This window comes from Drosophila simulans, chromosome 2L (genome assembly GCF_016746395.2).
Source record: "Drosophila simulans strain w501 chromosome 2L, Prin_Dsim_3.1, whole genome shotgun sequence".
NCBI classification, from domain to species: Eukaryota; Metazoa; Arthropoda; class Insecta; order Diptera; family Drosophilidae; genus Drosophila; species Drosophila simulans.
In genome coordinates, this window is record NC_052520.2 from 4,163,188 (window position 1) to 4,188,885 (window position 25,698).

General features: G+C 41.5%; 3 protein-coding genes and 1 long non-coding RNA gene across 12 annotated transcripts; 2 read left to right on the forward strand and 2 right to left on the reverse strand.

Moving 5' to 3' along the window:
• The first annotated feature begins 163 nt into the window (after positions 1–163).
• Positions 164–8,530, forward strand: LOC27208432. The gene is made up of 3 exons (XR_001600868.3): positions 164–438; positions 7,767–7,987; positions 8,044–8,530. It is a non-coding gene; the product is annotated as an uncharacterized LOC27208432 (long non-coding RNA).
• Positions 8,531–13,478: 4,948 nt separating this feature from the next.
• LOC6739208 (tubulin-specific chaperone C) lies at positions 13,479–15,087 on the reverse strand. Of its 2 annotated transcripts, none has more exons than XM_016169018.3 (2): positions 14,945–15,087; positions 13,479–14,732 (listed from the first exon to the last, which is right to left on the reverse strand). In XM_016169018.3, the coding sequence occupies exon 2, from the start codon at positions 14,714–14,716 to the stop codon at positions 13,649–13,651; it is 1,068 nt and encodes a 355-aa protein (XP_016023389.1). In that variant the 5' UTR covers positions 14,717–14,732; positions 14,945–15,087; the 3' UTR covers positions 13,479–13,648. The 2 variants fall into 2 exon arrangements, with proteins under 2 accessions (XP_016023389.1, XP_016023388.1); XM_016169017.3 differs by having other exon boundaries at positions 14,800–15,033.
• A 127-nt stretch (positions 15,088–15,214) lies between these two features.
• Positions 15,215–16,511, forward strand: LOC6739207 (C-type lectin domain family 4 member G). The gene has a single exon (XM_002076076.4). The coding sequence runs from the start codon at positions 15,387–15,389 to the stop codon at positions 16,461–16,463; it is 1,077 nt and encodes a 358-aa protein (XP_002076112.1). The 5' UTR covers positions 15,215–15,386; the 3' UTR covers positions 16,464–16,511.
• Positions 16,512–16,537: 26 nt separating this feature from the next.
• Positions 16,538–25,379, reverse strand: LOC6739201 (nicotinate phosphoribosyltransferase). 8 transcript variants are annotated; one of them, XM_016169015.3, is made up of 12 exons: positions 25,255–25,379; positions 23,819–24,120; positions 23,056–23,226; positions 22,862–22,988; positions 22,314–22,397; positions 22,117–22,244; positions 20,862–21,002; positions 20,633–20,804; positions 19,967–20,299; positions 17,888–18,153; positions 17,418–17,827; positions 16,538–17,355 (listed from the first exon to the last, which is right to left on the reverse strand). In XM_016169015.3, exons 2-12 carry the CDS (start codon positions 23,907–23,909, stop codon positions 17,278–17,280), a joined length of 2,001 nt encoding a protein of 666 aa, XP_016023397.1. In that variant the 5' UTR covers positions 23,910–24,120; positions 25,255–25,379; the 3' UTR covers positions 16,538–17,277. The 8 variants fall into 8 exon arrangements, 7 of the variants coding, with proteins under 7 accessions (XP_016023397.1, XP_016023398.1, XP_016023390.1 ...); XM_016169016.3 differs by having other exon boundaries at positions 23,819–24,155; XM_016169008.3 differs by lacking the exon at positions 25,255–25,379 and adding an exon at positions 24,440–24,676.
• Positions 25,380–25,698: the final 319 nt, after the last annotated feature.

Sequence of the window (25,698 nt, forward strand, 5' to 3'; positions counted from 1 at the left end):
ACAGTGAAGGAGGAGGAGCTGATGCGGATGTGGCAGGAATGGGGGGAGGGCTATAGTACACAACGGCACACATCGTTGGCCATAAGGTTAAGCTGTTTTCATCACACTCCCACTGAATGAGCCGGCAGCCGGCAGGCGGTGCCATCAAAGTCAAAGTGCTGCAAATTAGATTTTTATGTTAATTAAAAAGGTACGCACACATTGGAGCACACATTTTCCCGGGCTACCAAAACACACACACAGGCGTTTTCCGAACTCGACTAAGTTTGGGCAAATCAATTGGTTGGAAATGATCTTAATTCGCTTAAGAAAATTCACCAGGCAGCAGACAAATCGATGATTGAGTGAGTGATGCACTGAAGATTGAGTCATTGACTGAATCTCAAGAGCAAGTCATCGACTGGTGACTGCTGACTGGCGACAGGTGAAAAGCGAAAGGTGAGCGATTAAGTGACAGAGATTCCCAACAGCTTATTGGGAGATTAACCCTTGAGTGAGCGGAAAACTTCGGGGGAAAACTAATAGTTGCCAGAGAAACGAGGGGAGCGTCCAAGTGGCACATTCATCCTATCAGTCATCTTAGATCTTAGTATTCATTACACTACCTAGATTACAAGCCAGAACCCATCGAAATACACTTTATGGTGCTTTAATTGGGTCTTAGGGTATTATGTTGCATAAATTCTATAAAGTAGAAATTATGAAATTAAATTTCGCAATCCGAAGCAAGAAGAGGCTTTACAACGAGACAGTTACAATGTTTTTCCCCCCATCCACAAGCGAATCAAAGAGTTGTCAACTTGCAAGTCAAACATCCCCGTAAGCCAAAGCCACTTGTGAAGTCAAAGTCATTCAAGATATATGCATACTTCATTTCATAAATTACGCTGGCATTAAAAGCGCAGATAGACATTACCGCCCCACCAGGCCGGTAACCACTTACCCACCCACTTGCCCACCCACTTACCCACCCATTACCAGCTCAAAACGAAGTTCTCAAGGCAATTGATGCGCAACATAAATCTTCGGCCATGTGAAGAGTATTTCCACCAGTTCCACAAAGTCAACCTGAGTTGGCGGGCCTGGGAAAGCGGGGAAATGTCTGAGAGTTTCGGATTTCAGGAAAAGCAGGGGACCTATCAGTCGCTGCTATTTATCATTTGGGTACTCTTGCCGGGTTACTCATTTTTTTCTGCGGCATTTCCGTCCGGTGTGAGTTATTGCAATTCTGCAACAATTTTTCTTTCGACTGCCGTTGGCCACTTCAAGACTTTCATATCAAGTTCGGTGCGGCGAGAAAAGGATTTGAAAAGCGGAACGACGGCAGGTGGTTCATCTATATATTTCTCACCCCCTTGCACTTAGATAAAAAATGGCCATCATTGCATATGAAATTTTGGTATTACTCATACTCGTTATATAGGCAAATTTCTCTTGTCTATTGATTGAAGTTGGTTTTACTCTTTACTCTTACAAGACCGAAACAATACTCAATTTTCTTACCGTGCACCTGTCACCTCTTTCCACGGCTGTTTTGTGATTTTAATGCCGATTGACAAGGAGTAGGATCCTGGGAAAGGGCCCGAGGAACGGAAACTGAGACTGAAGACTGGTTAAGTCAGTGTCAGGCTGTGTTATCCTCGCTGTCCGTCCGTCAGCTCGTCTTGGACGGACAGGCGGACGGACGGACGGACGGACAGTGTCTTGGTAATGGACTTGGCACTTTGCAACTGGCCCATTCAAAATGTGTGTGTAAGAAGTTTAAATCGCATCCAGCGGCTGGAGCAGAAGGAGCTGCAGGACCAGGAGGAGCTGTAGGACTGCGATGCTCACACTTGAATAAATACCAGGACGAGCCGGATGACGATGGCGACGCTGCTGTCATTGCAATTGCAAATAAATAAGAAAGCCCGTTGCAAGGATACGAAGGAATTCAGCAGGATGGGCGACAAAGTTGCCCAACAGCAAAATGTGGCGTTCGAAATGTGGGTGGGTTGGGTTTTAAGTTGCTTGTAATAAAATTGCTCCAAGGACTTGGGAAAAGTGCAAAAATGAAGTGCACAGATGCTTATCAACTCGGTCTCTGCCACCGTCTCCACTCCCAATCCCCAATCCCCTGCTTTTCTCCAACTGCAATCGCTGCTTTTCCTCAGTCAAGTTGCAGATACTTTTGCTATGATTTAACCGACACCTTCAGTGGGAAGGAATCGTGGAAGGAAGTGCAAGGCAGCCAGATAGAGCAGCCTGTGTGGGTGTCAAAAAATGAGAAATAGCTTTGGACCGACGGCAAAGCTGCACTGCAAGAAAACATTCGAAGTTTCGATAATGATAATAAAGTATCTATCTTTCTTATTAAGAAAACACATCGCCTGAACATCGCATATCTTTCGAATGTTGCCATTGGAAATTCTGATTAAAAATGATGGTCAAGTACATTAGCTCACGGATTTTCTCGCTGTACCTTCACCTGCTTTCGTTTTGGGTAAAAAGAAATGCTAAGTAGATCGTCCGTAAGTCGGATGCCCGGAATAGGACAGCAGATAGGGGGTTTTCCACCCGGCAACAGTGGGGAGGCGGTGGGCGTGTCAAAGCTCATTACTTGTTGTCATGTTGCGATTACGTTGGCAAAGCTTACTTTACGTAAATGTAATTCATAGCCATGTGGGATGCACGAGGGTGCGGGTGTGAATTCAAGGACTTCCCAGGAAGGAACACAGGTATCCAGCAAGTTCGGTGTCATTATGAAGTGTCTGCTCCTGTTCCAACGGCCCCACACTCGTCCTTCCAACCCGTGTCCTGTGATGTATGGCTGTCATTTCACACATGCGGGAAGCAGCAGGAAGATTGTCTGACTGATTGTGTATGGGTCCGTATCCTCGTCTGTGTGATAAGCCTTTGCTAACTAGCTGCCAGCTCACAGATTTGTAGCAGTTACTAAAAGTTCACTTACGGCAAGAAGTCTCAGCCGGGATAAGAGCGGAAAAATCTCGGGCAAAAAATAGATTGGTACGAAGAAATAAAAACAGGAGTCAATCCATAAGAGGCAGCCAACTATGTGATTTTCCCCCATACAAGCTCGCTTGCAGTTTCTGTTAGCCAATTGTCGGGCGATGGAAACAATTATTTCCACTCTGTTCTTCTCCATTTGTAAGCCAATAAAAGTACTTCATGTGGGCGGTCTCCTTCTCACACGTTCGGAATTATAGGTTAATTAGCGAACGGAAATAAAAAGAAAACTTTGGCATTGGGATTTGATGCCCAGCAAATGAGGTTTAAACGAACTCCTAATACTACTAGATTTATTAAGTCATATTTATAAGCAGTTTAATATTATGTTAATTTCTAAATAAACTTAAACTGAAACCTTATTGAATGATTAAAATGTTGTAACTTATTCCAAGTTGCATGTACGCAGCCCAAAAAACCCAGTTAATTAAACTTTTGCAACTGAAGCCTCGATCAGATCGCAAGTTCGAGAATTTAATATTCCCCCGACGGTATCTATTTGGCTTATCATTTCCCAGTCTTTTCCCTGCACCCACAACATTACCATGTACGGGAAAAAATAAACTTTGCCAAAGCAAAAATTGTTACTAAATGGTTTATGCACACATGGAAGCCGGCTTTGCAACAAAAAAAAAATGCCCGAAGAATAAATAACAGAACTGAACAGAGAAAAACAACTAGTTAGGGGTTGGGAAAGTAAATGCAACATGTAATGATTGCAAAAGTTATAAAACGTAAATTAAGTTGAACGAATGAAGAGTTACCGACCAAGCGGCAGCATAATGAAATGAAAATGAAAAGGAAAAAAAAAAATGATGCTGTGAGGAAAATTCAGCCGACACACAGAAGCAGGCAACATGCTGGCAATGTTGTTTTTCCAACTTTTAATGCGAGGGAAGCTGCCGCTGCCGCTGCCTCTGCCGCCGAGAAAAACTGTTTGGGAAAACTATGAAATTAACTGCTTATTAAGGCCAGCCGCCAGAGAAGCCTGTGATGGATTCCGTTCCGACTAGAACTACTTCAAGTTGGCCAAGTGAAACTTTCTGCCAAATGGCATGGAAAATGTTACCACAAGCGGCACACAGGCGACGTCGCAGCATCATTAATTATTTTGCTCATTAGCGTGTGTAGGAGACATTACTAACCAGAGAACACCAAGAGCCAACACAAAATAAAGTAAAAAAAACAAAAAAAATAACTACCAGCGCAACAACACAAATGCTGCATAAGAAAACTCTTGAAATTTTCGTAGTTAAGGTCTCGGTTTCCTCCTCCAGCATCTCGCCACTCAGACATCCTTTTCCTTGTCGTCCTGCGTATCTGTGTCGTGTCAGAAGCAGCAAATGCTGCAAAAAACTGCAATTGAAAATGGCACACAGAATGTAGATGAAACGCTGAATATGTAAAGTGTGTGTGTGCGTACGATGGCAAAGTTTTTGGAGTGCCAATGCCCTGTATATTGATTTTATTATAGGACTTGGCAGACTTCATATCATAGTCAAGAAAATAATTACTAATTATTATTAACTCTTTAGCACAGAAAACCACTATAGAACTATTTAACTAAAAATTAGATTTATAAGACCTTGCAACATATGTGTTCTCCCTTTTAGGTATCACCCATTCGAAATATTCAGCTTTTCAAGTTTGATAAAAGGAATTGCAGACGGCAACAACTAAAGTTGCAGTGGCAGCATCAAGATGTCGTTGCTGTCGTCATCGTTGTCTGTTGCGTCACGTAAGGGGGCAACAAGGGGTTGAGAAGGGGTCACAAAATAAAACTAGGGAAGAGCATTCAAAGTCAAATCTACACAATGGCTTCAAAATGTGTGCTTAAACATTTTATTTATCACGCCAAATGCATGCATATGTGAGCAGGAAATGGGCGAACGTGTGCGAGTAAGAAAAATATGCGAACTTTCTGCATCACGTTGCGGGTATTCAATGATTTTTCAAACACTTTTCCACGCTTTTCCCCCCTCCTTCCACATTTATCGCAATTGTCTGCAGTTCACACTGAACTCGTGTGTGTTGGCTTTTCCTTATCTATATCGCCTTTGTTTTTCTTCGAAAGAACTGCATTTTCAAGCTGAAGTCAAGTTCTGAAAGGGGTTGCCTGGTATCTCCTAATGCTGCGATAATACTTTCTCCAACTTTTACTCTTCGCCTGCGTAATTCATCATATGAAGTCATCAAAATAGTTGCTGACTTTAGCTTTTTATGGAAAATGCAAGCGCTGGTGCATTTAATTTTCTCTTGAAGGTTTCTATATGATACACATAGCTAATAATTAATTGGTAAAAAGTCCTGCAGGACCTTTATAATCCGGAAGTTATTTCGCTCTTTTAATTTCCTTTTACACCCACAAGCAGCCAGTCTTTTCCTTTAAGACCCGTGAAAATCTCAACTACAATTAAATTAAATTCAGCGAACCATTAAACGGGCACATAATCATTGATCTTTTAATCAATTTGGACGGGCCAATAAAACAGCGTAGAAAGCGAAATGGGCCAAAAGTCATAAACCACTGTCTATACCAACGTATATATACAGAAAGTTCACCTTTACCTGGGCAGATTAGGGAAACTTTTAAATGGTTTTAATGCCTTTTTTATGGTCGGAAAACCATATTCCCGTTTAACCTTCACGGCATATGAGTAATGAGAGTTTTAGTGGCCGGGATTGCTGCATTGATTTTTCATTTCTACCATTTTTCTCGCAACTCTACCCTAATTACAGGAGCTTCGTTGTATAGCTGCTTTTGGCCTGTCACAAGATTAGAGGAGGGCAAAGTTTCCATTTCTCAGATTTTTCTCTTTGTGGGAAAAACTTCTTTGCTCTGGAGGCTGTGTTATGACATTGTAAGCGTCCGATAAGCAAATGTCACAGGGTGAGAGCCCCAAAAGGCGGTCAAAAAGGGTCAGGGAAGGGTCAAAGTTGCAGTCGCCCTCTGCCATTTGTCATTTAAATTTTTGTGAAAGGACAAGAAAAATAAAAATGGTTGCTCTACCAAAAGAGAAGGAGATCGTACACTAAGGAAAAAGAAGACAGACTATATCCTAAATTGTTTGCCAAAATCTTTAAAGTGTCATTGAGTATATTATAGATCTGAGAATGTAAGAATCGAAATATTTATCTAATTTCTTCGAGTGCAGCCAAATTTGCATCTCTGTCTTTAACTCCACCGAAGCCCCTGCAACCTTTCCATCAGTTTCGGTTTTATCTTCGGGACTCGTTTTCAGCTCCTGGAAACGAATAAAAAAAGTTGAAGTGAAAAAGTTAAGCAATTAACAAGCTGATAACTTTTTCGGCCGACTTGCAGCTTTTGCCGCTCGCCTCCTCGTCTCACAGCTTCTGTCAAAAATCCTCTTGACTTTTTCGCCAAATATATACGCTCCTATTTTCATGACTTCTCATTTACTGTTTGCATACAATTCGGTGTCATTTTCGAGGTCAACCCTGAGAGTCCACAGACCCTCGGGACCTTCAATGATAAACCCTGTGGGCTAAGAGTTTTATGGCCCCTGGGTCGGCGACTCCGGCATAAAGCGGCATATCCAGCGTATCCGGTTTTTATGTGCTTATACGGCGTAATTGTGGCCCCATAATTGGCTCGACAATTGCGCCGAATGCCAACATAAATGCAAATGCCTCGCTGCCCGCTTAAGTAGGATATCAGACTTCCTTTGTGCGAGTTTGTAAATACATATATATATATGCGGAAAGATATAGCCTTATCGGACTTTGTGCAGCGAGATGGTAAACAATGAAGATGCAGATGGCTCTGCAGCCCTTAAAATGGGCAATTACAACAGAAGCTGGAAAGAATTTAAAGGGTGCCAATTGTTGTGATCTTAAACAACTTGACTATACATTTTATTTATGTTCCTGGTTTAAAACGAATTTATAAGCACATAACTTAATATATCAATGCTTTAAAAAGCCAGCAGACTGCCAACCCCTTTCTTTTATAGGGATATACATATTTCTTTGGGAATATACACGCCATTTGACACATTCCCCCAGCAGCTAATGCTAATGCACAATTTTCGGGAGTTTATAAACCAGATATGAAGAAGCAGGACGACAAGATAGCGAAGGAGACAGTGGCAAAAAGATGGCCATCTTTATGCTGGGCCAAAAACTGACAGAAATAAAGTGAAGTTGGTCATAAATTTGCTTTTACGCCAAGATGACTTCATAAAGCGACAAATACGCAAAGCATAATGCCGAGTGCAGCCAACCCGAAAGTGGGGATAAGAAGGGGCTAGATGGATGGCGGTGGCAGGGGTATGATGCTAGGGACGCACGGAGGCGCCGCAATGCAGGCAACAAAATTTGTTGTGTTTTGTGTCTGGCCGGGCATTGTCGAGGATAATGCTGGCAAAATGGGTGGCGAAAAGTCGGGACTGGGTGCAAACGGTTGTCGCCGCTCCCAGACGTCGCTGATTTATAAGCATGGCTCAGACTGTAGCGAAGAAAGCGATCACAGAAAGAAATGCTCTTTGTTGCAATTGTTTAAAAGTTGCAGAGAAATCTATACAGCATGAGAACTTCTTAGGTAGCATGTAAACAGTATTATATCGTAAGAATTAAAACATTTTGTAGCATACTTTTTGACAGCTTAAATTACTAAAGAATTGCTTACTTTTAGACACCTTAAAACTCCGTAGAATTGCATACTTTTAGACACCCTATAACATCATTCAAAATTCTAATTTTTCACTTGCCGAGTATTCACTCTCATTTTTTTTTTTCAGTGCCCCATGTGGCAGGGAAATCAGGGGGAGTTGTGGGAGCCTCGCAGATAAGAGGGATGCAGACTGGGGCTTGATGCTGAAGCCGAAAGCTGAAAACTGTAAGCTGAGGTGCTGCCTCGCGCATTTTTCGATTTTGCATTGCATACTTTTTGGCTGAACGCGTCGCTGCCTGGCATCGTTGAATGTGCTGGTGAAGAAGGGGACGGACGCAAAGAGCTGGGGTACGTCTCGATTTTTTACTTCGAACACAAATATTGAACGTTTACATTACTCGCAGCCCCAAAAATCCTTGCCCCACTCGAATGCGAATGCTACGCATGAAAGCGTTGCAAGTCAGCAACGCGAACGAAGAGAAATGGCCAAAACGACCAAAGCACAACGAAAATGCCAAGCAGCGGCGAACAGAAATAATAAAAAATTCGGAGTAAGGGAGCCAGCCAAGAGATAGCAATGCACAGGGAGAAAACTATTGGTAATTGCATTAGTTAATTTATAAATTGTATCCTTGTGAAGAAAATAGATCAGCAACCGAATTAAAAACTTTGTATACCTTAGTTGCTTTATTTTGTGGCTTAATACCAACTAGAATTTCTCCAAGTGCAACACTGGAGTGCGGAAAGCAAGAACGGAACTGCAAGGGAAAGCGGGAGACGGGAACGTGGAGCCCGAAAAGGACAGGCACAGGGACAGCGAAAGAGACAGCAAGACAGCAGCTTACAAGCGCATTTCGATTATTGTTGATGTAATCATAATTTTTCATTTCCAAAGTAAACGATACCAGCTCCCTGCCCCCCGTTCCGCCCCCCTCCCCCCTTTCACCAACGCCTCGTTCGACGCATAAAGAATCGACGAGAATTAAACGAACTTTTCATTTATTTACACGAAAAGCAGGAGAAACGCGTTTAAAACGAGCGCCGCGTCGATGATTTAAGTAAACAAACAGCCAACGTGGAAATTGCAAATGAACGACTTTGTAAATACTCTAAAATCTTATAATTTGAATTATATTATTAACTTAAAGCAACATCTTAAAGCATCAAAATCATATGACATTCAGAAAATTAAGAATTGGTAATGCTTCAATCATGCACATGGGCATTGTTTCAATCATGCATACAGTGGATGGAAACTCCTATTTACAGGGTAAAATAAAACCCACAACAGAGGGAGGCGGATGCCACACGGTGGGCGGGGCAGGATGACAAGGCCAGGCAGAGATTTTCGGTTTGGATCCGACTGTGGTCGCTGGGGGGCTGGATTTTGTGGGGGATCTGGGTGTGAATGGGGGAGGGACTGCCGGCTGTCTTGCATCATTAATTACAATTTGAGCGGAGATTCGCAGCTCGCGACGGGCGGGTGAAGGAAAAAAGCGAGACAAGCTGCGAGGAAAAAAGGCCAGAAGGAGCGTTACATAACCCAATCCTGGACATTTTGCCCAGGAGCCTACCATCCGCGTACATATTGAATTTATATATATGTATATATATCGCTCCGACACTCTGTGGCTGCGCTGACATTTTAATTGCACTGCATGACTCCCGTAATTCGCTTAATTAATCAACATTTTTTCGCTTATCAATAACGGAACAGCTAAAAGCTGGGATTGGAAAAATCGGATTCTTTGAAATTTGAAATCTTCTAGATATCCATATAATATGGCAGTATACGTGGCGTATGAGTGATATTTGGCTGACTTGATCAATCGCCGTTATTCCACCTAGAAATCACACTAAGCCCTTGTGACTTTGGGCAACACACATTAAGGCCGCTTAACTAAATGCGTAAATTAGCATCGTTGGCCACATCAGCTGAGCCATAAAATCCGCACACAAAGGCATTTGCGGATTGCATGTGGGTCACCGTGGGCAAGGAGCGCAGGATCGAAGGAGCCAGGACGAAGGTGGCGCGGCTCGGTGATTTTGCAGTAATTGAAACCATCAAAGTGTGAGGGAGTCAGGCAATTACAGGCACTGCGATAATATTAATGTGGGGGCGGTCACCGTTGTTGGGGCCTCGGTCTTATCGCAAATGCGGCGAATATTATCTGCGATAATGAGAAAACTAATTGTGAGCTATGCAAATGTGGCACCACCAGATGCACCTGTCCGTATACATATATGTGTGTGTGTGTGTGTGTGTGCGGCCGGAATTACCAACACAGTTCAAGTGTGAAAGCAATTAGATTTGATAGTGTATCGGCTTCATTTAAATAAACGGATATTGCAGTCGCTGGCAATCGCAAAAGACAAAAAAGTTAGAAGAAAAAAGCAGAATCTGGAAGGTTTTTAATTTTTACGTAATATTTCGGTTTGAAAGACACATTAAAATATGTTATATTTTTAATATACTATATGTTTAATTTAAGAAGTGATTATATTTTCCATAGCCTGTCATCATAAAACGCATCCTTTTGATATTCAAACGTTATTATGTTGAAAATGAAAGTAAACTTTGATAAATTTCCAGTGGAAATTACAGGTGAATAGCAGGTGAGTACGAATCATTCCAACTTGACATCGACTGACAGCAAATTGAGGCAATTTCGTCACATTATCGACAAATCATTTGCAATTAAATTGGAACAATTTCGGTTTGTGTATTGCTTATTGTATTAAAATGGTAAATAAGTTCTTAAAATGTATTGGAAATAATAGATACAGTACATAATATTTCCATATGTGTACATACCTCTTAATCCTTTTGGTGAGATTTTTAAAATGCTACGTATGTACATACATACATACATACATAAGTAGACGCCACTTTAAATTATACTTCTATCACTTTTATATCACTACACACCTTTAAAATTTAATTAAATTGTATCACTTCAATAACACAACACTTAAAAAATAACAAAAAAAAAAAGCAAAGCAACAGCCGTTGCTACACTTTATACCGTTATTAGGTAATGCATACACATTTACACTTATATACATACATACATATATGAATGTATTTACTTGCTGAATAGATCTTGTAGTAATCTCCCAATTTGCACTTTATCTCATGACGCATTCACATTGAATGAAAGCGCAATTTTAATGAGACATTGAAGATCAACCGAGAGATAAGCCGAAAGCCTGGAAACTTTCCCGTGTTTCTTTACCTCACTTGCTGATCTTCCGTTCTTTCGCACTCTGGTATTTGTGCATCTCTCATTCTCCTTGCTTCACGTTTTTGTCACTATCCGCAATTGTGACAGCTCATTACCTGCTCTCAATTTGGCACTCCCCCCTTCTCCATCATGCAGCATCACCGTTACTTGTGTAACTCGCAGTTCAATTACCTCGCTAATACGAGATGTCTCTTCCGATTCCTCCGCCTTCATGAGCTATAGCCACATACATACATATATATGTATATACACACATGTACAGTTGCGGTAACAATAATAGCACCAAAAGCACATTTCGTGTTTGCCCCATCGTTTCTCTATTTTCTGACATTTTTTCAAAATTTTTTCCACTAATCTTAAATACTACAATGATTTTCAATTGAAATAATAAAATTGGTAACAGATCTAATGGATATTTTAAAAATAATTGGTAAAACAAAGAAAAACCTCCAAATTTAGGCGGTAACAAAAATAGCACTGTTTCTCGTATTTTGCTAAAACTAACTAAAAAAATAAAATATGAGTTCAACAAATGGATTATATCTTAAGAACTATGTTTAAAGAATCTTAATATTTGGTTGCGTGACCATTGTAGGCAATGACTGCTGCGCATCCTCTTGGCATGGAGTCCACCAAGTCCTGGTACCGTTTTTGAGGAATTTTGCTCCATGAATCCTTGATCCTCGATCCCCCATGAATCCAAAGTTTCTCGTTATGGTTGGGCTTGGCTTCAGAAACCTTTTTTTCACGTCCGCACAAAGTTTTTCGATTGGATTCAAGTCGGGTGACTGATCATTACTCGGATCGATTTCTGCTCAAACCACTTTCGAGCCTTCTTCCTCGTGTGTTTTGGGTCGTTATCCTGTTGAAATGTCCAAAAAAACGGCATTTCATCCTCGGCATATAGCGCCATCACATTTTCCAGGATATCTGTGTAAATGTGCTGATCCATGATACCTTGAATCATATGAATCGGATCTACTCCATAGTATGAAAATCACGCCCATACCATGATGTTTGATCCCCAGTGCATTACCGTCTTAAAGGTGAAGCGAGGATTATTTTCAGTTCGTGGTGGACGCCGAACATAAGACCGAGAGCCTTTCCAACCAAAAAACCCAATTTTGCTCTCATCTGACCACAAAATGTGGCGCCACTTCTCCACAGGCCAGTCCTTGCGTATCTTAGCATATTCGATTCGCTTTGCCACATGCTTCACAGTCAAAAGCGGGACTTTTCTGGGACTGCACACATTATGGTTGTTTTGTCTTAAGTGTTTGCGAACTTTTTCCACGTTTGCAGCTATCTGAAGCTCCTTCTTCAGTTCCGTCACCGGCTTAAAAGGCTCCTTCTTGCTTTGCCGAACCAAGCGCTTGATCTCCACATTGGACATAGAGGGCTTTCTTCCACGTTTTTCGTTATTTTCGACAAACAGCAGTGCGTTGCGGATCATATTGTTTGAAAAACAAAAAAAACCGTCTCATTTTAGCGTAGGTTTTACCTTCACAGATCATGTTTTTAATCAAATTCCTTATTTCGACGGTAAAATGCTTTCCCCGACCCATAACTAGAGAATTTTTGGTCTTCTTTTGAAAAAAATTCAATTAAAACCTTTAATGCAACTCCTTTTTTCAAAATATGTCGAAAAAAACCCAAAGCAATCACTCCTATTAATTTTATTTAGCAAAAACGTGGTCAGTGCTATTTTTGTTACCGCCTCATTTAGCGCCCTTTTGCAGAAAGTGACCAAAAACAAAAAGAACCATTTCATTGAGAGAGTCAAAATTTCTTGCTTAGAGAGACAACATATGGTACTTACTATTCATGCAATCAGACTTTACAAAAAATAAACATTCAATACCTTTTTTTAGGAAATCAACTTTGCACCTGCAGTAGTGCTATTATTTTAACCGCAGCTGTATGTACTTATTTGCGGGAATGCATCCCCTTCTTCACCGCGTGTTTCTCGAATTCGTTAATTATTTTGACAGTCGGCTATGTTGACAGCCGCAAAAGTCAACGGGATGAGAGAAATGGTGAGTGAATGGAGGAAGAGTAAAGGAAATTAATCGTTAAGAGAAGACGAAGAACAGATACTCTAACTTAAAATTGCATATAAGTTTTGAAGTTGTCAGTTCGAAAAAACTAAAAGATGCTAAAATAAATTCTTAATTTCAGTTTGGCACCAAATCAGAAAACGCAATGAAAATAAGCTATCTATTTATTTCTTTACATTTGCTCTTTCAGAACGAACCTGATGTGTAAGTGGAGTGACCCGATCAATGCGCAGGCAATAGCTTGAGAGGTCCTGTTGTGGCCACATGAAACTTGCATGAGGTGCCGTCTTCCGCCCATTCCGGAATGTGTGTGGCAGCCACAGCCATTTTGGCCAACCACTGATTATGCCACATCCGAATTGGACATGTCAAATTAGCCACGACATAAACAAGAACAGATACATATGTACATATGTATGTACACATGTTATCGAAGAAGTCAAACTTTAATTCACCCACTCCAAAGTGAAATATTAACTGCTAAGATACTTTAAAAAATTATGACTACGGTTGGAGTGCCTAAATATACAGGTCAAGTTTTGTTTTTTACATAATGTTTATTTAATCAACACGCTTATAGCTAATTACACAGATCGAGGATTAGATTTTGGGCCAGTAACTGAGGGCCGCAGCAGCAGTTCCCAGAGCAGCCAACCGAGGATGATGCCGTAGGCCAGCCAACCGAGGAGCAGCCGCCGATGCCGCCACTAAATGATGGATATGTCCTTGACATCCTGCTTAAGTTCGCTGTTGTGGTTATTGGCAATGAAGTCGCGCCTTAGGGCGTTCCAATTCGGATCGGGATAATCCTTGAGGAGGCTCCAGTTCGGCGAGGGGACATCCGGCGAAAGCCAGTTGAAATCGGCCACATCCGTATAGTTGTTCTGCGCCTTATTCAGTCCAGAAGCTAGGTAGTCGGCCTCCAGTTCGGAATAATCGTAGTTGTACTCTCCGATCTCAATACTCTTGCAATCCTCGATTATGGCGCGGCAGGTGACATGCATGTATATGCGAATGGACCGCGAGGAGTGCAACCTCAACTGCTGGCAGGCGATGGAGAGGGTGCAATCCTCGAGATTCTCGGCGAAGAAGGAGCGTGCGATGGGGCCGCATAGCAGCGTGCATTTGGAGGCCCTGGAAACTTGCACAGATCCGGGATGCCCTTGCAGTTCAACCAAACAGTGGGTTAGGTTCGATATTGTGATGTCCTGGCCATTAACTTTAGCGGAATCCAGGACTATATGCTCGTTCGTTCGATTGGCAATGGTCCACGTGAAGTTCGAGCCAAGTTTTTCCGAGACTTTACTGAGTTTCGCGTCGACTATATCCTTATTTGGGGCGACTTTTGGCTTTGCGGCGGTCTTTTTGCCACTGAAGCCAAACTTTTTCTTGGGCAACAGCCGCTGGCGGGTTTCATCACTCACGGCGGTCAGGGTGTTTAGGATATTCTGACAGGATTTGATCTTGAAGTCGGGCAGAAACATGGTGGATGCGGTCAGATATCGCTGCAGATCCTGGATCTCCACAGTTATATCGGCGAAGTTTCTGGCCAAATCTGTGGGCTGGCCATCGCCGCACTGCACATCCTTCAATCGCTGCTCTATGTCGATGGTTTTTTGGCTGAAAGTCTGGTAGAAGTAGTCAACGCCCTCGTTCTGCACCGTTTCCTTGGAACGCAGCTCCGATTTCACATCCAAATAGTTTTGCCTGTCCTTGTTTCTTTTGTTCAAACGCTCGAGGATTTGATCCTTGCGATTTTCCGCGTCGCCTTCCATGATTTTCGGTATCAATCTGCAACGAAATATCTGGTTAAAAATCAATTTCTAGGGCATAACTTCAATTTGGTCGTATGAATCACAGTTGTTGTTGTTTTTCTCGCCAAGTTGCGCAGCTGCAGAAAAATGAATGGAAAACCCGGCTTTCTCACTGGGCGCGTGTCATATGCGCAATGATTGTAGTTCAAATTAGGAGAAATTTTTTATATTTTTCTTCTGTTTATTAACCTTTTGTTTAATTTTCTCGTTATTTTGTGCAGCTGCTCACAATAACAAATGTTGCCCAATCGGCGTGAATGTCAACATTTATGTACTAAAAAAGACCACATTACAAAACCGTTGAATGCGCACAGTGAATGGCAACGGCTGCAAGAAGAAGAATGCGCGCCAACGAAAATTTAAATTTGAATTTTGCTTATAGGAGAAATGTAATATTATTAGTTATTACAAATTCTTGTAATCAACGTAAGAAACTGAATACAATCACACATCTCGACGAATACACAGCGCATTGAAAGTCGGCCGCAGAAGCGAGAAATTCTTGATAAGTGCAAAAACGGAATTCAATTCTCAAAAGAAGTCTTATCTTGTTTTGCTCTTTAGATGCCTTTACATAAATGCGGATCAGTACGTTTTATATCGGCGCTTGCAGTGGTTGTGCGATATCAAAATGTTTAGGCTTAAAAAAATAATTGTGTACTTATTTGTTGCCTGCAATCTGCTTGGATCACGAGTGGAATGCACAGAAAATTCCCGATCCGTCTGCCTGCTGCAAGATCCGCCAAATCAGTGCGGAGAATTCTGCCTGTCGGTACTTCAACCTCTATTGGATCACATCGTGACGCACCAGGAGCAATGGAACACCTCCGAGGCCCTCAGGCTGAACGAAACCCAGGCCAAATTGGACAGGATACAGACCCAACTGGCGGCACAAACCCTATCCTTGGAGGAATCCGCGCAGAAAGTTCCAGGAGACATCAAGGAGAGACTGGACAGAATGGAACATCTGCAGACGGCATTGCAGGAATCCCTAAAGAAAATGCCAGCTGAACTCGACGCGAGGCTAATGAGAATGGAAAATCAGCAAAAAACCATCGGCGACCAGTTGGAAAATCAGATCAATCTCACCAAGGGTCAGCAGGATCAGTTGGAAGCCCTAAAGAACGCCGTGCCCATTAACTTTGAAGTGAGGCTGGCTCAGATTGAAGAACAACAGAAGTTACTTCAGGAAACTCTGAAGAAGATCCCAGAGGATTTTGAGCAGAAATTGCAAAAGCTGGAGCAGAATCAGAAGGATGAGCTGACCAAGTTGGGAGCTCAGCAGTCCGCCAATCAAGTCACTCTCATGGAAATTTATTCAAAGGTCTTCTGGCCGAATTTTGAGCGAATCGGCTCCAGACTCTTCTACATAAACCATAAAGATGCCTTCAACTGGCAATCCGCTGTAGACTTCTGTCGTGGCATGGGTGGCTATATAGCCGCCATCAAGGATCAAGAGGAGCTGGACGCCATTTCGGAGCGACTGGACGACAAGAGCTACTGGCTGGGCATAAACGACATGCACAGCAGGAACACCTACGTATCCGAGGCATCCGGCAGGGAAGTTGAGTTCTTGAATTGGAATGCGGGCGAACCCAACCACGGCAATGATGATGAGAACTGCGTGGAGCTGATCAAGAGCAAAATGAACGATGATCCGTGCCAGAAAAATAAGCATGTTATTTGTCAGACCGACAAAGATGTTTAGGTCTTTGCATATTCGAAATAAATATATAACTACAGATACTTAAAACTATTCCCAAACTATCATAAAAAGTTCAGTTCTCTTTGCGGCGTTCTTTTACCTTTTATTTTTAATCAAAACTACGGGCAAACATTATTAAGAAGCGGTCATTTAAGAATGGCGGTGTGTTTTGGGTGTGTCTGTATTGCTTAGTTGGCTTACAATTATCCAGTTGAACATATATACACTTGAATTTAGTTAAATACATAATCGCAGTATGTAGAGTTATATATAGATAGAGTACATATAGTTGTGTGCTTGATGTGTGCCCTACTGCGTGCAAATGTCCTAAAAAGCATTTGTACTTCTAACTTTCATCCTTCGTTCGCAACATTTCAACACTTAAGTACTAGAAAAATATTAAAGACATATTTATGCCGCTCCGATATTTGGTTGTAACTTATCAACTCGATTTGGGTTCGTGATTCCTGTGCATCCTGATTCTATTTCCGCTTCCGCTTCTCGTTTAAGGCACATGACACATTCCTGAATATGATGTGCGTTTTACATAGTAGTAGTAGTATATTAGATAAACACGTTAAAACTATTGATTTGAAATTCACTCGCTACATTGCGTGGGAGTTTGTGCTTCATAGTCAGGGGGAAATCTTCGTGTGACGGAACGAGTTCCAGCTCTACAATGCATATGACCAGCAATTGACTACAAAAATAATCCACCACGACCCCAAGATCGAGGCCAACAAAAATTGAAAACCAAAAGTAAGTAAATTTCTCGGAAATGTTTCAGCGCATCCTTGCCAGATCCTCCTTATATAGATCATGATAGCTCGCCAATGGGCGCATTCTGGAGCCACAGATCGTGAATGAAGTTGTAGAGATTATCGCTGACAGCCACCTGCAGAAAGTGAGACATTGGTTAGACCAGTTTCGCAAGCCAGCTCATAAGATTGCACCCACCTTGTAGGGCGTCGGGTTGAGCGTGCGCTTGTGATCGTTGCGCAGCGTCTTCAGCGAGATTTGCACCTTCTCGCGCACCTGCTCCAAGGTGGGCAGCTGCTGGCAGATCTTGCCCGACTTCCAGTACACCTTGTAGAGCGACTCCACGTGCGAGGGTATCACGTAGGCACGCTTCGACTCCTGGAACGGATGCCGGCACAGCACCTTCTGACCCACCGCTGGCGGCGGCTCCGACACCTTCTGCAGCAGATCGATGAGGGCGTGACCATCGGCGCTGTACAGCCGATAGGCATTCTTGTTGCCCGGCATCGTCACCTTCTCCACGTCCTGGCTCAGTTTGATGCGCGGCTGGCCGTTGATCTCCACGAGCTTGTACACACATCCCAGCGCCGGCTGTCGTTGGCAGGTAACTGCAAAGTAAACGTTATTTACTACGCATTCAAGATTTGAAATGCAAGTACAAAACTCACCCAAATGCGTGCCAATGCCAAAGCAATCGATCTTGTGCCCCTGCTCGTTGAGGCTCAGAATGGTGTCCTCATTGATGTCGTTGGACGCCACAATGGTCAGCTTGTTGAACCACGGCACCTTGAATCGCTCCGCCACCTTCTCAAAGGTCTCGCGTGCCAGGCAGGATAGATAGGCCAGATCCCCGGAGTCGATTCGAATGCCCAGCGCATGGTAGCCCAGATCGTTGAGAGCCAAGGCAACGGCGCTAAAATTCAGCAGGCCACTCCTGTGGAGAAGAAATCACAAGCAGGTGTTTAGAAGTCGCATCTGTGGATTCGAACAAGTGCTGCTTGGTTTTTGGTTTTCAATTCAACGTTTAAATTTCACTCATTTTGCTATACAATATGTAAATTTTTGGTTTTGGTCACTAGTTTGAAAGCGAGAATTACGCAAAACCAAATGTTTCGAAAGTGGGGTGGAGCTATAAAACGTGTTTCAGAACTCAAATTGGTTCTCTTCGATTTGCAGGTGCGGCTCTTTGTGTTAGAAATTGAAGCCTGGGAAAATGCCATAATTTTCTCATAAGGGGAGCAGCACAAAAAGTCGAAGATATTCGGTTTTGTTTTTCAAGCCATGCAGTGTGCTCTCTCGGACGCTTTTCTTAACTATGTACAGGTTATAAAACCAACGAAAAGAAAAAACATTTTTGAAAGTTATCCCAGACGTCGGGGTTGGTCGGAAATAAAATGTTTCGGAAAATATATGTATGTAACAATACAAAACTGGGGCACAGAAAACAAGAAAATTTAAAATTAATTTCCTAAAAAAATGTTTTACAACTGAAGACGAGGACAATAAGAAGGGGGTTTAGTCTATGACAGCATTAGGGTGAATCAGTGCGTGGTTTCGTATCGGGATTTGGTTTTTCATTTGTGTGCTTAAAACAATGCAGAAATATAGCGAACATGTTTACTTTACGTTTTTCCAGGAAAACTGATTAGCTTTGTTAATGAACTATTTGGTTATGATCGAGGTTCAGTTGAAAATTGCACAGTTTAAACTTCTCTTGATTGTTTTATGCACCTGGTTATGTGTTTGTGAGCTTAAGGATCGTATATCATTATGCATGAACTTTGGCTTTGTTTGCCGCATTTGTTGATTTTGAGTAGGTGAGTTGTATGCCATGTGATATTTAATCATGTTTCTGTAGGTTGAAGACGTGTGTTTTACATACCTCTGCCAAAATAGTGCCGGAAGTCATTTGTTTACTATGTTAGGTTCGTAAATTCTTTTCATTTGCTTTCGATATTTTATGGGTTTCTGATTCTGATTCGGGTTCGATTATGTTTTCGATTTTATTTGTTTCACACATTCACATTTAGGACGAGAAAATAAAAAGCATAATAAACAAAAGTCAGTTAGAAAAATAATATTAAACGGAAAAATGTAATATGATATATTGAGCGTGTGTTAGTAGAAGAAAGTGATACGAAAAATTACACTGAAAAAAGTTTTGGGCGGGCAACAGGGAGAAGGCAAAAGATAAATAAAATAAAATAAAATGACTTCACCTGTTCTGGTTGGTTTGCATTGTTCGAATATTTTGCCAGGATTAGTTTCCCACTCTTGAGGATCTTTGACCAATTTCGTGACACCAAAGCAGAGGACACATACATGGACATACATATATATTAGCTTAGATATATAAACGCATATATGCATGTATATGAGGTTTTGAAATTTTGAATTTAGTATCGAATTTCTAGTTGAATTTTTCTCCACGTCGTCATGCAAGACTTACATTAGTAAAAATCATAATTCGAGAGTAGAGCTAACAAAATGATCTAGGATATTAAATTCTAAACTAGATTTTTGTTAGCTCCAATTAGTTACATTTGAAATAATGAGCGTAAAGTCTTAAAAAGCAGAAGAAAATGCTGTTAAAAATGCAGATGTGATTTATGATTAGGTCGGTTAGGTTAGGAAATGTCAATGGAAAGATAGATTAGGTAAATGCTTTTAAATTCGATATTCGCCTATTTAATCATTTGGGTTTTCTATTACTGATTGCTTTGTCTGCTTTCGATAACGACATTTACCTGAATGACTTCTCGACATATTTTGGTAGGTATGCCGTCCCATTGGACACTGTGGTTGTCTTTAGGGTTCCCGTTGCTGTTGCAGTTGTTTTCGTAGTTGTTGTGCTGGGTATCTTAGTATCTTGTAAATCTGTATCTTTTGGCGATCTACTGCCATTATTCTGAGCAACGCCATTCTGATGACCATTGGTCTTGTGGCCGTTTACGTGGCCAACAGCCTGACCATTTTGATGGCCATTGGTCGAGGGGCTTGTCTTTGGCTTGGGCGGACTGTTCTCAGACTTGATATCATTGATAAGCTTGGGTTCTGTGTTGGCTTGTTCTGTTTCTCGGCTGTTGGATAATACTTTTGATTATTACTCAAACGAAAGAACGAAATGAAAAGCTCAAGAAATGATTGGGATGAGGCAGGGAAAATTAAAAACTCTTCATTGGAGCCTTGTTAGCTATGTATGTAATAGTTACTCTGGTTTTGGGGTTCTGTAACTGGCTGGTGCACGTCTCGAGAGTCTCAAATACAATACGAAATATAACAAAGGAATCCATACTCAAAATAAACGAGGGCAAGATGAGGGTTACCGGGATAGTTACGGGAGAACATCACAAACGTAGGAATAAACCGAAAACTAAAACCGTTCCGAGAGAATCTGCCTAAAAGCGAAATACCTCTTAACATCGTACGTATCGACAAGTGCCATGAATCCATCAGGGAATGCGATGGCGTAGGACACCATCGCTGCCAGTTCTCCCTCACTGGATTCCTCCGTAGAAACGTCCAGGAGATGGGACAGCAATGACCGGTGCCTGACAGCGTGCTCCAATAAATCTTCCAGGATGCCTAGGAAATGCAGATTATGATTCTGGTTTCTTAATGCTTGGTAGAGCATTTACTCACCTGTTTGCTTGTGCTTAATCAGACGGGTCTTCAGCTCTCCAATACTACTGAAACTAGTGATATAGGCATGGGCATGCGTTCCCTTAACGGGTATGTTGAACAGTTTTCCAGCCAGCACATTGGAGGTGCCATCAAAACCGCCTGGTAAGAAAAGAAATGATCGTATAATTTAGTTTACACAAGGATACAAAGCCTCAAAACTTTTAAATACTCGCTTAATGTTCTTGTTTCATTATTTTCCTCCATTAAGAGCGGAAATTCCGGCTATAAACATTTCAATTTCCCTTCAGTTTATCACAAAAAAAAACCTTGAAGGGAACCTTGACGCCACGCGATTTGGGGTGATACTATATAGATGATATATGTGTAGTCCAAGCACAATGTGGAACGCATTAAAAACTTGGAGCGTTGCTTGCCAAACAAACGAAACCGAAAAAGTTACGATGTGTGAGCGCCAATTGAGAGGCTCCGGAGCAGGAGCAGGGTTTGCCATGTTCGAATCCGGATTCGATGGGTGCCTGGCACCGATATACTCCATATACATGGACACCCCACGTAGGCGTTGCGTGTGCCACCCACTTTGGGCATTTTACTGCCGCCCGGGCGCATTTAGTTTAACACATAAACTAGAGTTCTTGAACTTTGTCGCGAGAGGAGCAGGTGGAGCCGAGCCGGAAGCCTTGATGAAGGCGGAGAATTACTCATAGTTCGGAGGGAGAGGGCCTTGAGAAATGGCAAAATCGGAAATCAGAGTCAGCGAAGCCTCAGCTCCTGACAGTGACACGTGCTTTGCATGCATGCACATCATAAAAGTCGGCCAGAGGCAATATGAAAAGCACCGACTTCCTGCAGGCCCTTCGAAAGGATCAATGCCTCAGATATGCTGGCCTATGACTATTTAAATACCCTGTAAACTTAGTATACATAATTACTTAAGCGCTGACAAACTAAATGTTCGATTAGGCTGATTTTTGTGATTAAAAGTATATACCAACTAAGAATCTGTAAATCGGACTCTCAGAAATGTTAAGCTTCTGAAAAGAAGGTGACTGTGAATAAGCTTTGCCCGAATCCTGATGGTTCCCTTTCCCCTATTATTTTTAATTGATAATGAGCTGTCTGCATGCAATTTGGCAATGCCGAAAAAACATTCATATCGCACACGGCTGACCTTTCTTGTCACGATTTTATAGAACTCCATGGAGTCTCGGAGTGTGGGGCGTGTGAAAGTTCATATTTGATGGTGGCGTAGTACCTGTGTAGGAGTATTTCGATGCGGATAGACCTCCATCTGGTCCCTGGGCACGACGCAGTCCAAATTCCAATAGTTTGACATGTTTACCAGCTACCATGCGATAACGGGCTGCATTGGTGGCCATCAAACTGTTTTTGGGTGGCAAGTGGAGTAGGTATTATTAGGAAATTTCCAGATAGTGTATAAGCGATGCCTACCTGGCATAGTTAACCAAGGTGAGAAGCGTTGTCTCCAGCAGCTGGACTATGATCAAAGGTCCCTCGATCTTAATGATGGGTACTCTAAAAGTGGAAAAATACATTTTATGAACACGCCTGCCTCACTTATCTGGAGTGTTTAAAGTTTACATAATTACTGGGTAATCCTATTACTTTGTTTTCAGATAAGAACTTTGATGAAAATAAAATATCTTAACTCTTATCAGTTGCAATGATGGGAACTGTGTTGTATGGACATAAAATTATATTAAGATAAATACTTGCTGACTGTTGATGTCGGTTCTAAAAATATTTTAAACGATCTAAGATACATTTTAAAATGGGTTAGCTTTAATGTTCATAGTCTATGAGAATTTATATACCAACATGCTTGAAATGTGTGTTAAACTTGAACTGTGTCTATGCCAATAATAGGTTGCTAAACTTATATCTGCTGGAATTTCCTAAACTTATATCGCACTATCTAAGCCTATCATCATTCGTATATATAGACATGTACTAATTTGATGGATCCCATGCAAACACACCGTGGAAATGCTACTGTGCCCTCATCAATGGCATACAAGGTGACATCCCGCGCCGTCAGATTGCCGAGGTACTCAAAAAACTCGTGCTCAATGCCCTCGGGCAGTGTTTGCTTCAGGTATTCGATATCTGAAAGGGTCCAATCGAGTTGATTAGCGTATTAAAATCAAAATATTATGCTGTCTATAACACTCACCGCTCTGGGAATAGTGGAAGCTATCCAGGAATTTGAGGCACTCCTCGAGCCCGGCGAAAATCGTGAATTCCCCGTGGAATGGATTGTTGCGAAAGAACAGATCGAATACCGCCGTATCATCGGTCTTATCGGATTTCCAATAGGCATAGGCCATGGTTATTTGGTACAAATCTGTAACAGGAATGATTATTAGGGGTTAACCTTAGCTAGGTTCCTCTGTACCAAGTAGCAAAGTGTTCAGCGTGTTATGCAGATAAGATAGCATGAAGCGTTAATTGCTGGTGGTGCAAATTAACGCCGCCCAAATAAATGAACAAAAGCCCGAAAATGAAATGCAAATTCTTATCTAAGTGCAAAGACCTAAAAATCGGTTCGCTTTTATTTATTTGCGCTCGTGTCTGCATCGCCTAAAAATATATGCTGTATATATGCACATATGTATATTTATGTACCTATACCAAGTGCAATACTCGTAAAAAGCCGGCAAAAGCAGCGCATAGCGCGCCAAAATGTCTGTGCCCAAATGTCAGTCGGCTATAAAGCTTAGAAATTCTACTATATTCTCCGATATATTGCAATTATTTTGAACAAACAAATAATAGAGAAATGAAAAGGTAGAGTAGTAAATATTTAAAAATGGTCTCATAAGTTGGTTGATAATGGAATCTTATGTATTTGATCATATCTTGGTATCACCATCACTACCAGCTTTTTACCACTATCATGAGCGCCATCTGTTGGCGACATATGGCTACCTACTTACCAGTGAGCAGCGGCTGGACAACGCCATTCTGGTTCATCCGCCCGCGATCCATAAATTGTCCGCCCGCACAGCCCAATTCACGGTCGTTCATTTTGTGGCCGATCTGTGGAATCTTGGGCTATATCAGCTATATCTGCTATATATCGATGTGAACGTCTGGGTGTCCGTAGTTCTATTTGGTTCGTTCACACGCGACTCGTTTGCGGGCAATTAATGTGCCAAATCAACAAAATAATTAGTTGCTCTGGCCGCCTGGCTTATTTTTACACGAATGAATGCCGTTGAACTTTGTGTTTGTTTATCTGTAAGAGTCGCCGAAATTGTTTTGCAATTGGCGCTGGAGGAGGATTGTAAATTGTTTAGCCGAAATGACGTAAGAAAAGCAAGCTCGTTGTAAATAGTTTTCTACAAATAATGCAATTGAATCAATTATGAACTATTCAACTTATTATGAAGACCGTGCGTTACCCATTAATTGGACTTGTGAATTTAAATTTATTTTTGATTAGACTTTTATTTCAGTTTTTAAAAGGAAATACTTTGTAGTTAAAGTAACAAAGCATTTATTACTTTATCGAGCTTTTGGGTTTTCAAAACATAAAGGCAATCATTTCACCATACCCGTGTAACGAAACTAAAACGCAAATTAGCGAAGGTTTAGAAATGCTAATGAAAAACGAGCTAATTAGCATACGAAAATCAAACCCGATTTTTGTCTATAGCTACGTTATCAATTCAAATGACACGAATCGAGGCTTTTTGATAACGCGAACGGTAATACTTTTTCACTCGAGCAAAAGGATCTCTGGTTTTTCGCGCGTCCAACTTTTCCGCTCGACTTTTGAAGTTGAATTGAATTCGAAAATCGCCCAATCGCAAAAGCAAACGGGTTAAACGAAAGAGAGCGCCAAGCTCAGAGAGAAAAAGTGAGAGAGAGCGGGAGCGAAATGCAGTTTTTTGTTTGCTGGGAGAATTTGTTGATTTTTGTTTTTGTGTTGCCATTGGCAGCCGGTTGCTGGCTTTATTTTGCCTTTTATTTTGTTAGCGTTTTATTCGATTCAGTTGTTGTTTCTTTCAGATTATTGGCAAAAACAAAAATGTTAGATTACACACAACGTGTTGCTGCATGTTGAAGGTTGCGTGAAGGTCGCGCAACACAGGCGCCCCCCACGCACACACACACACATAAAAAGGGGGGTAAACCGAGAGGGACGGCCGTTACTGCCACTCCCCTCAAAAAGGGGCGTCGTGGGCGTGGGCGTGAGGGTTCTGTATGCACTTTCACTTTTTTTGCGCACACTTCAATTAAACTTTTTATATAGGCGGGTTGTTCTTCTACGCACCAATACTATATCATTTCGTGGGTGAGCATTGGGTTTTGTCATAAAACTTTCTTTTATCAGCGTCTTATCAGCTTGTTTACCACATTTATTTACGTTTTTTTGTTCCGTTTCCGTCCGCTAAATACAATAAAAGGTAAAATATTTTAGTTTCATTCACCGAACGCTCGCGCACGCTCTTCTTCTTCACTGGCGAACAGCTGATTCCGCTGTTGTGGGTTGGCCAAAGCTGTGATGTTGGCGCTTTTATCGCCATATTTAGCTTTTTAAGCTAATACTTTGAAAATGGAGATTTATGTGTTGAAATTGTGTCGGAAATATTGATAAGCTGCCTAAACACTATATTCTTCATACAAAAAATAGTTCATATATATGTAAACTTGATAAATTCTTTTCTTGCCAATTTAAAACTTTAATTAATGCTTTAGGCCTTTGTGTATATGATGTCTGGTAACACTGAAATTAGCACAGTAGTTTGGCGCCAAAGAAAAATTTGAAATTAAAAGTCTCAATAAATAAAAATCATAATAAAAATCAGAA